This window comes from Calliphora vicina, chromosome 5 (genome assembly GCF_958450345.1).
Source record: "Calliphora vicina chromosome 5, idCalVici1.1, whole genome shotgun sequence".
Lineage (NCBI taxonomy): Eukaryota > Metazoa > Arthropoda > Insecta > Diptera > Calliphoridae > Calliphora > Calliphora vicina.
This window is the reverse complement of record NC_088784.1, coordinates 1009115-1024367: the sequence shown is the minus strand read 5'-3', so window position 1 is coordinate 1024367 and position 15253 is coordinate 1009115. Positions and strand designations below refer to the sequence as shown.

General features: G+C 28.6%; 1 protein-coding gene across 9 annotated transcripts in view; it reads right to left on the bottom strand.

Moving 5' to 3' along the window:
• The window catches only part of px (plexus), a 52281-nt gene extending 41456 nt beyond the window's left edge, over positions 1-10825 (bottom strand). Inside the window, exons 1-5 of one of the 9 annotated variants that reach the window (XM_065514389.1) lie at positions 10232-10825; positions 9641-10141; positions 7849-9568; positions 935-1154; positions 724-818 (exon numbers count right to left, since the gene is read on the bottom strand). In XM_065514389.1, the coding sequence (XP_065370461.1) occupies positions 724-818; positions 935-1154; positions 7849-9558 (2025 nt within the window). In that variant the 5' untranslated portion in view covers positions 9559-9568; positions 9641-10141; positions 10232-10825. Of the gene's footprint in view, positions 1-723; positions 819-934; positions 1155-2082; positions 2482-7848; positions 9569-9640; positions 10167-10231 lie in introns of those variants that run through there. The other 8 variants (XM_065514390.1, XM_065514393.1, XM_065514395.1 and 5 more) reach the window with 8 other exon arrangements.
• Positions 10826-15253: the final 4428 nt, after the last annotated feature.

Below are 15253 nucleotides of genomic sequence, written 5' to 3'. Positions count from 1 at the left end.
GTGACTATTTAATTCTGTTGTACATTTTAAATAAATAAAGAGTTGTTACAATTTTCAAACTACTAAACGGCTTTTATTTGCAATCAAAAGTATCCGGTTTATTTAAAGGAAATAAACCAAACGTTTTGAAAAGGTTAAAACGTAACAATATATATCAGGTTTTATTTTTTCAAACAAGCGATTTGGATAGTAGTGATTTAAAGAATAACAAAATCAATTCAAACATTCAAAGCCATTTTACTCTATGAAATTATGTTATGCCCTGAGTGCTTTTTATAGAGGTGAAGAATCCTAAATTGAATTAAAACAGAGAAAAACGTTCTTAATATCCATCCAATTGCCTTTATTAATTAGATAATTGTATGGTATTAATGTTTATATATGATTTTGAACATTTGACCGCCGCGGCTAGCGCGTACATGGCTAATTTTCATACACCCTTATTATTTATGGGGATATATAAAGATAAACCAGAAACGACCGAGCACTTGGAAGCGAATATTCGACGCGTTAATGCCAAAATGCAGCCAGATTTATTGCGAAGGGTGCGTGAAAATTGGACCTCCAGCTTACGCCATGTACGAGCAAACCTCAAACATTAATGCCATACAATTATCTAACAAATAAAGCTAATTGGATGTATATTTTGCTCTGTTTTATTTTAATTTAAGGTTCTCCGACTCTATTAAAAACACCCTTTACATTTGTTTATTTTTGTTTTACCTTTTCTGCAGATGAAACAACTAATGTTGAATGTTGGATTCCCTCTGCACGACTAGAGTGTTTTTCATAACAAGTGAAGCATATTTGAACCATTCCTGAAACGAAATAAAATTATTATAAATTTAATAGATACGTTTGTTATTAGTTGGTTATTGATGCTTCTGGTTGGGAATGTATGAAAATTGCATTTTTATGCTGTGTTTTTACTTACCTTGCGGACTTATTGGACTTGCATTTTTGTAAGCCGTCATTGTTTGTATAAACGGATAATACGGTTCTCGTTCTGCATTAGGACAGCAATATACCAGCCTTAATTGAGAGGAGGGTGTATCAACACCACACGTGTAGCAGACAAACTTTGCACGTTCGACCGCTGATGCTGGTTTTTTACGTAAATAGTAATTACGTTCATTTTCCGGAATCTGATTTGTCTAAAAAGATAATATAAAAAATACTTTTATCAATATGTTGCGCCAAACAAATATCTTATTCTATTTTAATTTAACGAATTATTTTAAATAATATTTAAAATATAGTATTCAATCAACCTTTGAATTCTTAAATTTTTGATAATTCAAATCTAATAAATCGCAAAATTATTAATTGATAAACATTTTCTAGACAATTTGTAATAGATTTGATTAAAAATTGTATGATTCAATATATTTTATAAAGCAAAACGAACTCTTAAGGAAATGAATTCAATACGTATGATGTACAAAAGAATTAATCCTACGAATTATAATTTGGTTTTATTATACTGAACTTTATGTATAATACAGAAAAGAGCTAAAGAAATTTAAAATTCAATTTGTCTACAATTCCCATCAGACCTTAAAAATGTAATAATATCTATTCAAAAAAGACAAAGTCAAACATTTGTACATATGTCATTAGATATAATACGTAATTGTCAATAGCAAGGATTTAAGGTCAAATTTAAAAGTATCGCTTGAAATTTCATATGAAATCTATGAAACAAAAATTTAAGCAAAAACAAAAAATAGTTTTTGCAATTTGAAACTAGGACATGTAAAATAGTTTAAATAATGAAAATTAGGAGATCTGAAAATTTCCGAATGTTAGAAGTCGGAATGCATTAGAATACCGAAAATTAATGACACCTTTTTCATCAACTCCAACTCGTATTAATTTAAATTAATCTTTGAGACTAAAATCTGAATAAAGGTACTTCTCATATACATATGTACATATGTACGTGTATGTGTAAACGGAGATTTATTTTGGTAAACATTTGCATTCTCTCCTTCCATAAATTTATTCTTCAATAATACCTCCTCATTAGAATTGTCTCATATTAAAATTAATTATGCTGTTGAACTCAATAAGTAATGTTACCTTTTCATGTTGTTTATCTTTAAATATTAAATAAGTTTTTAATTTTTTATAGTCCATCCATACATTGGTGGTATCACAGCTATCCAATGATTTATTTATAATCACAAAGTTGTTGCTCGCTTCTGACACATTGCTATTATTGTAAGCCACAGTTTCGCCAACTTTGGTGTTAGAAGTAGTTTTGGTGCCCACAAAAGATTCACTTAAACCACAGTCGTCTTTGTTTTTGTTGCTTTTCAATGTAACAGTATTTTGAACAACAACATTTAGTTGTGTATTATTATTTTTCTTTTTATTATCGTTATTTTTGTTTTGTTTGGAATTAACGGTGTCACTTTTAACGATGGTGGCAATGACCGTATCATTTTTAGACATTTTTTTGTTGTTGTTTTATATTATTATTAGTTAGTAGTAGTAGTAGTAGTAGTTGCTTGTTCGTACTGTAAAATATGTTGTATTTATGTGATAATTACATTTGTACTACACTTGCACTTTTGATCTTAATTTTTATATGACATGCTTATGATTATACACAATATATGTTTGTTTGAATGTGCTTATCCCCAAATATATGTAGCTATGTACTTCTACAACCGGAAAATATATTGTTAGTTTTCAACCACACGAGTTTTTCTTATTGTTGCTGCTATTAGCAGCTAAAAATCCAAAGCAGTGTTTATGTAAAGAAATTGTAATTAATAATCTTAAATACCCCGACAAATAAGATTCGATTGACCCATTTTAAACATGAAATAATTCATTTTATAAAAAATGACTGATAAGTTTCAAAATTCAAAAGTTCTAACTAATATTTACAGGAAAAAACGAAATCATAATGATTTATGTCGTAAATATTTCTTATAAATATTGCCTGATCACAAATACTATTAAGTAGAAATTTATGACCGATTATGGCCAATAGGCTATTTTATTTAAAATAATAAATAAATAAATATTAATAAAGGCTTTATTCAAAATAAATTTATAAACATAGGCCGGGTAACTTATCAAAATTTTGAACATAGTTAAGGCTTAATCAATGTTTATATATATTTTTTAAACTATGTTTAAAATTTAATAAGTTATCCGGCCTTAAAAAAATGTTTATATGGACATTATGCTGTATAAAACTTTTTTTTAAATTAAAAATTTATTATTATGAATAAGAAAAGCTTCATTAATATTTATATTACACATCAACACTAAGGTATGTATATCAAATCGTTGGTTGTCAGATTTCTAAAACGTTCACCCATTTTAGAGTTAAAAGCGACATACATTTTCACATAAAATTGTGAGTTATTAGGTTATTTGAAGAATGATAATTCACATACCCACAAAATTAAACAATTCTTTGTTTACGTTTAGAATACATAAATAAAACACACATCAGAATGATCAAAAAATTGATATCGGTTATAATTAAAAATCGAATTAGAATAAATTTCGAAAAAATTAGTTCCCAGTTTGTGGATTATTCAGTATAAATTTTAGCTAATAACTTCAGATAAAACCAATTTAACTCTCAAATATTTCTGTTGCACTGCATTTTCTATTTTTGTTGGGAACATTCACAATTAGTTTGCCTCCATTCAAATGGGATCATCCTAATGTAGCATATACATACATACATACATTAGGAAATGTTTATTTTTTTTTTTTTTTTGTGGGTAAATTATTATTGATAGTTAAAATATTATGCTTTTGATTAATTGCTGCGATAAGAACACAATGAAAAATAAATAACGCAATAAAATATACTAAACAAATGATTCCAATGAATTATTTTAATCACACACGCACACACATTTAACCGCTTTTTTAATCAACGAGACGAGAGAACCGATCTGACTACCATATATACATATGTACATACGTTTGTACATAAACTTGTATGAAGCAGTTGAAGCAATAGCGAAAATATTTTAGTCAATAAATTAATAAGTTATAGGGGCACGTTGTGGAAGAAGCCAACAACATGTCAGCTTGCTTCTAATTTTCTACTGAGAACCGGCAATCGAACAAGAACGGTTCAAACCTAAAGAAAACTCACTAAAAACACTTGTTCCACTCACTAATACAAAAGAACGAACAAAAAACACACCCAACAAACACTAAGTTAAACGTTGAAAAATAATGCTATATTCACTTAATAGGAAACGTTATTCTCAAAGGTTTATCAAACAAAAAGAGGTGTTAGAATTTCATATTAGGATTTCATTTGAGATTGGTTTCAACGTTTTTTGAATATATTCTGAGATTTATCGCAGAATGTTGTAATTTTCAATAAACATGTTGGATTTCTTTTTATTAATTTGAGAAAACATGATTCTTAAAAAAAATATTTTTGATAAATCTTTAAGACTTTTGGATTTAGTATACATACATACTTAATACAAACTAATAGATTATTAATATTATTAGAATACATTTATTGTCGTTGAAGCCATAGAGAATAGACATAGATCGAAAACTCTCCTGTCAAAGACCTAACTCAGTTGTCAGAAACCTAAGTTTTGAGAATGTATTAGTAGAAAAAACTATGTTATAACAAAAACAATACTCGTATGTGTGATTATTTTGAGTAATTTTTTTGTTTGAGTTTTTTTCTAGTTTCCGCTCTATGCTTCTCTATGGTTGAAGCTTATTAAGTGTACTAATGGTAATAAAATTTCAGTCATATGTTAATATAGAGACGAGACGTAATTGTCAAAAACCTAACTATTGCAACAACAAAATACATGTTAGCCAATGTGTTTTGTTGTTCAGACATATACATAATTTGTTGTATGTATTTATGTTTGACAAAACGGATTGTCTCGCCTCTGTATATTTCTCTATGTTTTCAGAACTAATACAAATCGTAACGCAAAGTACACATAATGCTGTTAAAACTAAAGGTTATACATTAGACGTGCCCTAAAAAAATTTAAATAATATAGAATATCATTTTAAAATGATTAACGTCGAATCAAAAATAGCCAAGCTGCACGAATTTTCCCTGATCACATACTTTATTAAGCAAATATATTTGTTAGGTACAGGTCTAGTGTACATACATACACACATATTTGTCAATTGCCCATGTGAGTAGTGATATACAACAGCTATTATTATCAGTAACAGAAAAGCCGCAATAAAAAATGAATTTAATAAACAAATCAACTTAACTATTGAGAAAGAAAATATAAATATTCTCTCAGTCAAAAAAAAAAAACATAAAGACAAAAAAAAATAGTAAACAAAAAGGCCTTAAACTGAAATCTACTGTACTGTGCAAAACAAAAGCAACATTATTAAGGTAAACTACATAAGATTGAATTTCGAAACGTATGAAAAATATTGGATAACGGTTAGAAACTTTCAACAATTTATGTCTACATTTAACCCAAATGTCGAATTTTTACACTTTAAGTTCTGTTCTGTAGTTAAAATTGGTTGAAACAGCAAACTTCTATCTTATGTTTTTGCTAACTTTAAAGCAAAATGCAGGATACTTAAAAATTACAACGACAAAATGTAGATTGCAATTTTATTTTGTTTTAGAAAATTTTGAGATATTCAATAATTTATAGAATTTTTTATGGAAATGGTTATCATACTGATATTCCAATTTAACTGAAATTTTTAAGATTAAAGTTTTTAATTTAAAAAAATTCCTAAGTTTATATAGGTTTTTTAATGAAAAAACAAAAATTAAATAAAATAAAGAAACTGGAGTGAATGAAAATTAAAATAAAAAAATAAGCTCTTAAGTGAGTAAAATTTGACATTTCAATATTCAAGGAAGATCATGTAATTAATGCAAAATTCTAATTTTTCAGTTAATTGTCAGTGGTATTTAACACATTTAAGTCAATTTAAGAAAATGTCTCTATTTAAACTATGACAACGACACTCACAATAAGTCCGGTTATTTAAAATTATATACCAAATCGTTATTCACAAAAAAATCAATGTATGACACCAAATTTTTGGGGAATTTTTAAAATTTCAAAAATATGATGAGCAAATTCTCCTGCACTTAGAGCTAGTTACTGGGATAAAGATAATCTACATTCTTCGTTTAAACCTAAATTAAACTAAAAATTGTGTTTGTTTATATGCTATATAATCTAGGTTTAACTGAGAATCATTGGTGAGTTAAACCTAAGTATAAAATAACAAATCACAAAAAGATGAAAAATAAAATAAAATAAACAATTCAGCACATCAGCTCTTTGTTTTGATTAGCTTTATTAACATCAATATAATTTTTAATAAACATTTTATATACTAACAAAAAAAGTTATGTACGTGGTTGCTTTTTCTTATAAAAATTTAAAGTATTGCCATATTTATATGAAAAATTTTGTGGAATAAACATGTGATTTGACTGAAAGTATGGCAATGCTAACAAAATTAATCCACTAGTGAGAAATACAATCATTGGTTAAATTCCGGCAAAAAAAATATGTTTCTGGTTTAATATAACAGCGTGTTAAGCTGAGTTTAACTGACAAATAAGAAACTAGCTCTTATTAGTCACTTAATAATCGAAAAAATAATGGAATGGCTCATAGCCGAGCAAAAATGTTATTATTTGTCATTGAACATATAAGTTTGTATTTGTTCATTTAAAATACTTATTTGAATTTATATGGCGTCCTGTGAGCCGCCTTAAGGCCCAACCATAACGTGTATGAGCTAGCTTGATGTAAATCATATGTATAAAACTATTGACCTTAAACAAACATTTCGTAAAGTTTCGTAAACTGTCAATTGCTTAAGCAAAGTACGAAACTCACCGCACATTCCGAACGGAATTAGCGTTTTTTAATTGTTATGCTTGAGTACATACAAAATATGTATTTAGAAAAAAAGAAGGCGCAGACGATTAGTGAGAATAGTTGTGTTCGCGTACTTGATAATTTGTAATAATTTGTACAAATTATCACTGGAAATTACGGGATTCCGTTCGTTTACTTTTAAAAACTTGTAACGAGAGAGCAAGAGAGTGTTAAAAGTGACAGTTCGTTTTTTTGTCCAGTAAAAAATATCAACATAAAAAATATTTAAAACATATTTAAAAAAAAAAAATAAATAAAACATATTGTTGCAAATGTAAACAACACAAAAAAGTTGAAAATTAACACAATTTACAAGTCTTGCAAAGAAAAGAAGTAAAATAACACAAAACAAATCTTTAAATTCATTTATAATAAAATACCTACAACTTATTTTTACAAATTGTTGTTCGCGTACTTTTTTGGATATTTTTTTAGATTGAGAGTAAATGTATTTTTACGCTCTAAATTAAAGTTACTGGATAATTTTTACTGGAAAGTACGCGAACACGCTTAATGTAAAAAAATTACCAAAAAATTTCTAAAAATAAAAATTTAAAAAAAAAATAGTTTTTAATTTAAAAACATGTCTCGTTTCTATGTGACCTAAAATTTAAAGCCATGGTAGGTAGGCGTTCATATTGTTCAGGTTACGATGATTTTCGTCAAACAACACGAATGTGAACAAAAGAGCGTAATAGAGCGTAAAAATACACACAATTCATTCGATTTATTGATGTTGTTGTGGATATTTTATTTTTTACCCAAAAGAGCACACAAATTAAATGCCTCTTTTTGCCTACCAATGATTTAAAGGATTCTTTTATTTTTGAATTGTAATGATTAAACAGTTAATTTTAAAATAGTATCCTTTTATATCCTAATAATATTTTAAAGATACAATTTATGTTAGAAGCTTATCTAGATTATATGTACTTGCCTTGAAATGATGCCACTGTTTCATTAAATGTTCGTAGCACAAGTGACAAGCCTGTATCATACCCCTGGGATCCATTGGTCGTGAACGGGCCGGTCTTGGATGCATGTCGTAGAAAATGGGAAAATATGGACGATCGATTTTGTCATCTTTTGATTTGAGTGTGCTGATTTCTATCAAACTACCACGCCTTTGTTCGTCGCCACAAGCGTAACAGACTTCTGTGGTTGAATTTTTATCGGGCATAGAAAGATCTAAAATTCCAACTTCTACAGACGTACTTGGTGGATTACTGTTTACTTGTGGAGTTGAGGGTATTGTGGAGTTAATAGGAGTTGGTGTAGCAATTGGCGTTGATGCTTTTGGCGGCATCGAAGATCTTATATTTGATGTATTACGCAAATCTAAAACATCTTCTGTTTCGCGAGACGCTTGAAAGTCTGCACCGAATGGACTAGATAATGGTGTTCTCTGTAGAGCAGCTGCTGGAGAATCACTGGGTGACATGACAGTGTTCTGTTTAAATATTTGAAAATTATGGCTTGGTTGTTGCAATTGCTGCTGTTGTGCAGCCATATGATCCATTTGAAAATTGTGTGGAGAATAATGAGCAGACGAAAGCTGCTGTGCATTGGCATAGGTGTTATGTATGACCGAATTTGAATAAGAGAGTTGACCTAATTTGAGTTTATGATGAGCGTAAGAAGATGGTTTAATATTTAGTGTCTCATAAGCACTGCCCTGAACACTAGACGGCCTCGAGGATGGCGAGGTTATTTGGTGATTACCACCCTCTCGGGATTGTGGTCTGCTTGAAGAGTGTGGCCTTTCACTTGGATTTCGTGTTGTTGACAAGGGAGAATTCCTTGCATAGTAATCTTGAGACATGTTCGGTGCCGGGGAGGGCGAAGAGTTTCTTGAAGTAGCTCCCTGAAGCGAATGCGCCTGTTGATGAGATGGAGTTGGGTGCACAAGATAAGGCGTCTCATTTCGGTAATGAGAGGGTTCCCGTGAAGTTCTTTGATATCCGTACGATATTTGGGGTGAATATTGTTGATTATCCGACCCCATAGTAGACTGAGCAAGATGCTCAGCACTTAATCCCAACATCTGGGCGGCGTATTCACCCTGAGTAGCAATATCAGCGCCTATGTAGGGTTTGTTATCCACCCTTTTCATATGATAAATTCGTTGTATATGTGGCTTTTTCTCCCTTTCGTACGCGTCCCATTGTTCGTTGAGTGAACGATAACAGAGATGGCAGGCCATTGCGTACATTTGACTGGATGTCACCTGCGGCACGCCCACAGGTGGCTCATGTCTTTCCAAAAATGGAAAGTACGATTCGGACGGTCTTTCATAGTTGGGCCTAATCCTAATTGGCTCGTAGCCACCCTGGCCACCGCACACGTAACACAACGGAATTAAATCTGTTCCATCCGTGCTTGCTGCCTGGTGTCGTGGTTGTAATGGCGGTGGTGGAGTTTGCCTATTGCTGCCATGGGGTGAATGTTGAAAATATTGAGATTGATTCAAGTTAAATTGTTGCTGCTGCTGCTGTTGTTGTTGTTGATTTGCTGATGTTGGTCGTGCCAGTGATGCCACTGAATGTTCAGTGTGATGTTGCTGCTGCTGCGGCTGTTGTAGATGATGTTGTTGTTGTGAATTAGCACTTTTTAATTCATTTTTTATATATGCTTTGGCCTTTTCCATTCTTGTGCGGCTATAATTAGGTAAATCAATAATTTCCAATATATAATAATAAATACATGTTTTAAATTATCACAAACTTTACCTGAAATTTGTATATGTACGTCGTTTAAAATTGTATATATCCTGACATAAAAAGATAATGGTTTCTTGTTCTTCCTAATCTTCGTGTACAATACATTGAGGCACTTTTTTGTTGTTATTTTTTTATTTTATTTTATTTCATTTTTTTGTATACAATTTGATTTTTTATTTTTTTATTATTATTATTGTTGGTGGATGTGCATTTTCGTATGTATAGTTGAAATAATGTTATTGTGATTTAGCATTAAACACTGTCTGTCATATTCTCATTGGAACTTTAATTATTATAAATTTTAGTTTTTCTTATTATTCATATAGCACAATGAAAAAGCTTTTAAATATTTTTAATAAAATTGTATGCAGTTGCACAAAATCCCACCCGGAGAGTAGTCACAATTGCTGTCGTTGCTGTCTCGTTGCATTTAGGTATACAATGTAGAATAAACAAAAGGGAGAGCAGTGAAAACGTACAACAATGAATGAATGGAGAGTTCTAATTTTGCTAAAATAAGAAAATGTGTAATAAACTAAAAAAAAATGTGAATTTTTTTAAAAAAAAAAAGTAATTTATATTAAGTAGGTTTTACTTTACGTTTTACACTACACTTTAAAAATATGTTAAGTTTATTTTTATTAATATTATATTCTTTATAACCAAAAACAGAAAAGCCCGTATATCGTCACCAGGGAAAACCTTGCTCCAATTTTATTAATTCGCTATTTTTTAATCGTATCATGACACTATTTTTCAAAATTTTCATTTTAGAAGTGGAAACAAATGTTTTTCAACTTCATATTATTATTATATTTTTCTTTATGCGTTTCGCTTTATTTTATTTAATCCTGTTGTTTAACAATAAATTCATTTCATACAAGGTCTTTTTACATTTTTCACACACACTTTCTTTTCGTTTAATTCGTTTCGTGACGTTGATTCGGGTATTCGGTGGTTTGGAATTATTTTTGTAAACTCTTTTCACTAATTAAAATAAATATTTACACAGATTTACGCTTGCAAAAAGGTTTACGTAATTTAACTAAATTACAATATATGAACTTTCTGTGTGTTTTAATATTAAATTATTTTTTACTGGGCACAAATTCTGTTTAATTTTCCATCGGAATTATGGAACAACAAAGAGAATAGAGATCCGAAGCCGACATACAAAATGTATCGGCGTTGTCATAAAAACGTTAACAGCTGTACAGAGCCGGCTGAGAATTTTTAATTTTTTTTAACGACGACATTTATAGAAACATTTATTTTTTCGCCCTCGTAACTAATCTTTACAAATGGAATATTTCACTAATTACATTGTGAAAATTACATATCACTTTATTTTGTGCAAATGCAGCAAACTGAAAGTTATTGTATTATATTCCAACATGCAGCTATTGTGAATGAATGTACAATGAAGTGCTACCAAGTTAATATATTTATGTAATGTGTTGTCATTTCCATTTAATAGAGTGAATGTCATTTCCCGTCCTCAGTGTTGCCAGTTTAGCAAATTTGTACCCAAATACGGAATTGTTTGTAAATGAATTCTTATCGGCTTGGCGATAAAAATAATTTATATTGTTTAGCTTTTAATTTATTTTAGATTTAAAATGCAGTTTTATAAAATATATTTTATATGGAAATTTTGTTTTACAAACCTTTTTTAAAATTAAAAATGTTTTATGAATAACGAATACCAATAGGTTAAGTAAAACATGGTTGAGAATAAAAACAACAGTTTTTTTTACCACAAAAAGTGATTGTGCGAAAGTTCCCAATTTTACAAGAGTAATCCAATGGCCAATTCAAAAGATTTGAAATGAAAAAGAGACACTTAACATAATTAGACTCCGAACTGTTTTAGTTCTAACGGTTTACATGTAAAGAACCTGTCGTCCTTTATGAAATGTGTGATAGGAGACGGAACTATTAATTATAGGAAATTGTGTGGGCGAAAACTCGTTAGTTATCTAATGACATTCATATATGTCACGCGTACACCTCTGGTCATAATAGTTTAACTATAAAAACAGACATAAATAAATAAAGTTAGGAGACATCGTTAAAGTTTTCAACAAATATGAATATTTTATTTATTTAAAAATATGTATGTATGTATATTTATGTAAATATTATATGTATGTATATGCAATATCAATATTTATTAAATTTTGATTTTATATAGTATATATATATTTTTTTTTCTGTTAACTGAACTATGTATATGTAGGCATATCCATCATTTGCTGCAATAGAGTCATTATTAAAAAAGAAAAAAAGTTCGAGTAAAATGGATTTTAATGTTTTAAGTCACATTTTTACAAATAAAATATACATAAAATACATAAATAAAAAAGAGTATCTCACCAAAAATAACGGAAACTTTAGTTAATACATATATTCAATTAAATCTAATTAAAGGAACATTTGTAGTACTCAACTTTTTGATTTATGACTCCTGATTACGACAAATGGACGATATAAACCTTATAGATAGCTTTTTTTATTTTTAAAAAATTCGTTTTATTTTTGTAAATTCCCTAAAACGTTTACATTTTTTTTACAATTTGTAATAGAAACTTATGGTTGTAATTTTAATTTAACTAATTATAAAAATTAATAACATTCATAATGTAAATTTGTTTAACTAAGTGCTATAACAAAGTGATGTACAATATATGTAGAGTAAATATAAATAAGTATCTTGTTTGTTGTGCATAGAAATAGATTATTATATTGACTTAAATCTACCCAGTCACCACGAAAAGAAAACAATCATGAGAAATACAAAACCAAAATATTTAACAAATTCATTTACAGAACAAAACAATCTTAAAATATGAGTAAATTAGTATATACATACATATATGTATATATGTATGTATGTAATACATGTACTTATACATATGAATATTTATATGCATATCCCTGGACTTTTGACCAAACACAATTTCAAAGTATAAAAAATAATTATTAAAATTTAAATTTTTGAAAATTATATATTAAATTACATAAGTGGGAAATTACGAATAAATAAGTAGAAAAAGTGAGTATTCAAAAGTAAAATGTAGATGCTATTAAATTAATATGTGTGTATATATCGTCACCTAATATTTATAAACCATTTATACTTTATCCTTAAAATAAAATATTAATTTGGACTTTTCTGTTTTAGGTGGCGATATGTATTTATGTTTTTTTTTTTTGTTTCCAAAAACACAATCATGAATTTTCAACATCAAAACTTAGTTTCGATTTTGGTTAATTACAATATGTATTAGTAAGTAGTACATGTTTGGACCCAGTTTTTTCCATATAAAATTATTTAAGTATTTTCATTTATTTTAATTTAATTTTTCTTTGTTTCGAATAGTAGACTTGTTTGCATCTGTTATCATTGCAAATAATAAATATGTATGTACAGTTGGGGAAAAAATAATAGCACCACGAGGACACTTTTTTTTCCCAAAAACACATAATTAGTGTTGGTATTTTTTTAAATTAAAAATTACAAAAAAATGCCGAAAAAATAAAATAGCACCACTTGCACATTTTTTAGAAAAACTGATTTGATTCGCAAAATTGCTTTAATGGAAAGCACGTGTTTAAAAGATTTTATTTTTATTATTTCGATCATAAAGTTTAACAAAAAGCAACTATTTTAAATAAAATGGGTCGTGGAAATGACTGCTGTACGGAGAAACGCGAAAAATTCAATAAACTAATATCGGATGGAAAATCTTATAGAGAAGTTGGTCGATGGGTTGGGGTTTCGAACAAAATGATTCACAACGCAATTAATTATAAAGAAAATGCTGAAAGTCGTGGAAGAAAACGAGTTCTGACACCGCTTCACGCCAAAAAAATTGATCCGCGAGAGCAAAAAGATTCCTTTCAAAGCTGTAACCGAACTAATAAAGGACCTTAATATAACTGCGATAAGACAATCAGTTTGCACATGTCTCAGAGAACATAATTTAAAAGCGTATAGTCCAAGAATGGCAGATCTTTTAAATGCTAGACATATCGCCAAGCGCATGAAGTTCCCAAAGGAACATCAAAATTGGCCAGTCCAAAAGTGTAAGAATATTTTATGGACAGATGAGAGTAAATTTGTCATATTTGATGGAAAAGGTTCTCGCTTATACGTCAGACGTCCTCAAAACTCTCATACAATCCAAAATATACTACAAAAATCATTAAACATGAAGGGGTTTTTTTTTTGGGTGGTGGTGCTATTTTTTTTCGCAGCTGTATGTATGTATGTAGTATGTATTTATACTTTTATAGATTTTCACTCTCAAATTACAGGTTTTTCGATTAAATTTTTTTGAAACAAATTAAAATATTTTCAACTCAAATTAAACTTTTTGCCACTCATATTCATATTCTTAACTTTAAGTTTATTAACATACATGTACTTAAAAATCCATTTTTCTTTTTATACCATTAAATTTAGACAAAGTTTCTATTACTTGCTATATAAAATATTCATTGCAATGGTTCTCCAGATTTACTTTCGATTCCGCATCATTACAAAAGCATTTTTGTACATTTAAACAAGATGCCCAGTTTCAACCTTCTTCCACAAAATTTTTAATTTTCACGATCAATACAGGAAATCGAAATCAAGATCAAAACAAAACAAACTAAGGAATTTTGTATAGGTTCCTATATATTGAATTCAAGAAAAAATGAATTTGATGTGAAATAAATTGAATTTGAATAGAAAACAATTTAATAAAAATTAAGAAAATTTAATTTAACTTTAAAAAAACTTTGAACAAAATTTAGTTTCATTTGAAAAAATAAAATTAATTTGAATCGAAGAGTAAAACCTATATATTATGTACATTAGAGTTCGTTTGTGACCAGGTCACTTCATTTGTTTTTCGGGTATCATCATTTTTCTGAAGATTTTGGAAATATTGGTGCCGTTTTGCTAAGCTTAAAATGGTTTTCATCGTGCATGTTTTTTTTATGAGATTTGCGCCACCTGTTGTGTGCAAATTGTATTAATTTTTGATGCAGAATCCATTGGTGAAATCAGTTTTGCAATATATTCAATATAATCAGTTTTGCAATATAAAAACCTTCAGAAAAATGATGATACTCGCAAATCAAATTTTTGAAATTAACTCTAATATACATACATACATATGTATGTATATACCAACGCATGTATATACATATGTATGTATTTCCAAAAATATTGTATAAATACATATTATATAAGTATACGTATGTATAATACATCCATATGTACATATGTATATTTGTACATATTAATCTAAGCTTGTGTGTACATACATATGTATGTACATAGTTTATATTTGTATTCAATTAATTAAATTATTGGTATACTTAATACATAAATACATACATACATACTTATTTATGTATAAAAATACGCTTGTATGTACATATCAATGTATATTAAAGTGGTCCATGGTTGCAAAATGGACAAAATTTAACCACCCATAATCATTTTAATGCATACATATGTATGTTTGTATGTATATACATACATATGTATGTACATATAGATAAGAAAAACGTGTGTACATATATAATTAATATTATTGTTAATACACCTTTTTTAAATGATTGTGT